This window comes from Rhincodon typus, chromosome 47, assembly GCF_021869965.1.
Source record: "Rhincodon typus isolate 14 chromosome 47, sRhiTyp1.1, whole genome shotgun sequence".
In the NCBI taxonomy this organism is placed as follows: domain Eukaryota; kingdom Metazoa; phylum Chordata; class Chondrichthyes; order Orectolobiformes; family Rhincodontidae; genus Rhincodon; species Rhincodon typus.
In genome coordinates, this window is record NC_063378.1 from 8,984,573 (window position 1) to 8,985,241 (window position 669).

At 51.4% G+C, this 669-nt stretch overlaps 1 protein-coding gene across 1 annotated transcript in view; it reads left to right on the forward strand.

Moving 5' to 3' along the window:
• Nucleotides 1-669, forward strand: part of LOC109926400 (sialoadhesin-like) — a 35,071-nt gene that overhangs the window by 33,548 nt on the left and 854 nt on the right. The window contains exon 10 of the mRNA XM_048620598.1: nt 158-460. Within this exon, the coding sequence (XP_048476555.1) occupies nt 158-460 (303 nt within the window). The remainder of the gene's footprint in view (nt 1-157; nt 461-669) is intronic.

A 669-nucleotide genomic window follows, 5' to 3' on the forward strand; every position in this document is an offset into this window, starting at 1 on the left:
GACAGGGACAGCAAGGGGTTAGATACAGAGTAAAGCTCCCTCTACACCGCCCCCATAAAAGCACAACAAAAAGTGTGCAAAGGGCTGGATAAGGGGGCTGACTGGTGTCTTGCTGTACTCACCTTTCCTCACACTGTTTTCTGTTGCCTACTACCAGGGGCCCTGAAACCGAACATATCCTCGATGGGAATAATTGTCCAGAACAACCTGACCACGTTGAGCTGCACATTTCATGATGTCTGCGATGAGCCTGGGGTGAACCTCACCTGGATAAACATCACCAGCTTAAACCTTTCAGCGCCAGTGGGTGAAAGCCACTGGGACAAAGCTCGCTCACTGATAAACAGCTCCATCAGCTTCCTACCATCTGCCAATGATAACGGGAAAGTGATTGGTTGCCTTATCAACTATCCCAACGCTAGCCTGCAATCTCTGCAGACCCTTCCTCTCGATGTTAAATGTAAGTATGTGCTGCACATGGCCAGGGTTACCAGCTCACACAGTGATTCCCTTCATCAGAAAAACGCAGCTTCCAAATCCAAATGGAGGTCCAGCCCCTACACCCCCTCCCTATCTCTGTAACTCCCTCCAGTCCCTACACCCCCTCCCTATCTCTGTAACTCCCTCCAGCCCCTACACCCCCTCCCTATCTCTGTAACCCCCTCCAGC